The sequence below is a fragment of the Buceros rhinoceros genome, unplaced genomic scaffold (genome assembly GCF_000710305.1).
Source record: "Buceros rhinoceros silvestris isolate BGI_N320 unplaced genomic scaffold, ASM71030v1 scaffold32527, whole genome shotgun sequence".
Lineage (NCBI taxonomy): Eukaryota > Metazoa > Chordata > Aves > Bucerotiformes > Bucerotidae > Buceros > Buceros rhinoceros.
The window spans coordinates 5,154-6,176 of record NW_010422105.1 but is presented as its reverse complement, the minus strand read 5'-3'; the positions used below and the strand labels follow the sequence as shown (position 1 = coordinate 6,176).

The following is a 1,023-nucleotide window of genomic DNA, read 5'->3' as shown; positions in this document are numbered from 1 at the left end:
AACAGCCACCTCCTTAGAAAATATATATATATAGTCTCCTTGTTCTTAGCTCTTACGGTAAGAAATAATAATGCAAAAATTAAAACTAAGCGTCCCAGTTATGTGCAAGTTACACGCTGGAGTTGGGCACCACTGCTCCCATGTCCTGGCAGCTCCCAGGACCGTCTCGGGCCCGGGGGCACAGATACCTGACCAGAGTTCATTGGCGAGTGGGAGCGCAGAACCACGAGTTCTTAGGGGGAGCTCCACTCCCGCTCTGGCAGCTGCTCAAGGGAGCCCTGCAGGTGCTAGGAGTTCTTGTGGATGTTCTCCGCAGATCCCTCGCTGCTCTCGTTGAGGAATGTTTCTGACGCTTCCCCCAGCTCAGCATCCAGCACTTCTTCCTGGATGGTGAAGTGCACGTCTGGGGAGGAGGACTCGGAGCTGACGCTGCTGCCTTCCATTGAGCAGATGGTGCAGGACAGTGACGGCACCATGCTCTCCTGCAGCATGTTCAGCATCATGGGGATCTGGACAGATTTCAGCCCCGAGATGGTAGGTAGAGGCTTCACAGCTTCCCCCCATTCTCTCTCCTCATCTTTGTAGAGCAGAAGCAGATTGGATGACTTCTCTTTTCTTTTGGATTTCATGTAGCCAAGCATTATCCCTATCAGGAAGATCCCGTAGAAAGACATGACGATCAGAATGTAAAAATACTCATTGCCGTTCTTCTCTGTGTTGCGGGATTCAGCATCAGGCATGGCTTGGGTCATATTGGCATGGTCCATCTTCAGCATGAAAAGTGTTTCCCACAGCTACAGCCTGGAGGAGAAGGAGTTCGTATACATAAGCTCAAACTTCAGCTCAAAGAGGTAGAAGAAACATCAGAAAAAAGGTCCCCCCAAACTGCTTGTAAGCTTGCACACCCCGTGCCTGGCTGAAGTTTGCAGTCTGTAGCTGCACTAACATTGTGAATGAATTGTTATTCAGATACAGACAACACGAGAGGAAAGGAAATACGTACTATTAAATCATGCCGAGTTC

At 49.6% G+C, this 1,023-nt stretch overlaps 1 protein-coding gene across 1 annotated transcript; it reads right to left on the bottom strand.

Annotated features, from left to right (window-relative positions):
• Positions 1-287: 287 nt before the first annotated feature.
• Positions 288-776, bottom strand: KCNE4 (potassium voltage-gated channel, Isk-related family, member 4). Its single transcript, XM_010139935.1, has one exon. The coding sequence runs from the start codon at positions 774-776 to the stop codon at positions 288-290; it is 489 nt and encodes a 162-aa protein (XP_010138237.1).
• Between the last annotated feature and the right edge of the window lie 247 nt (positions 777-1,023).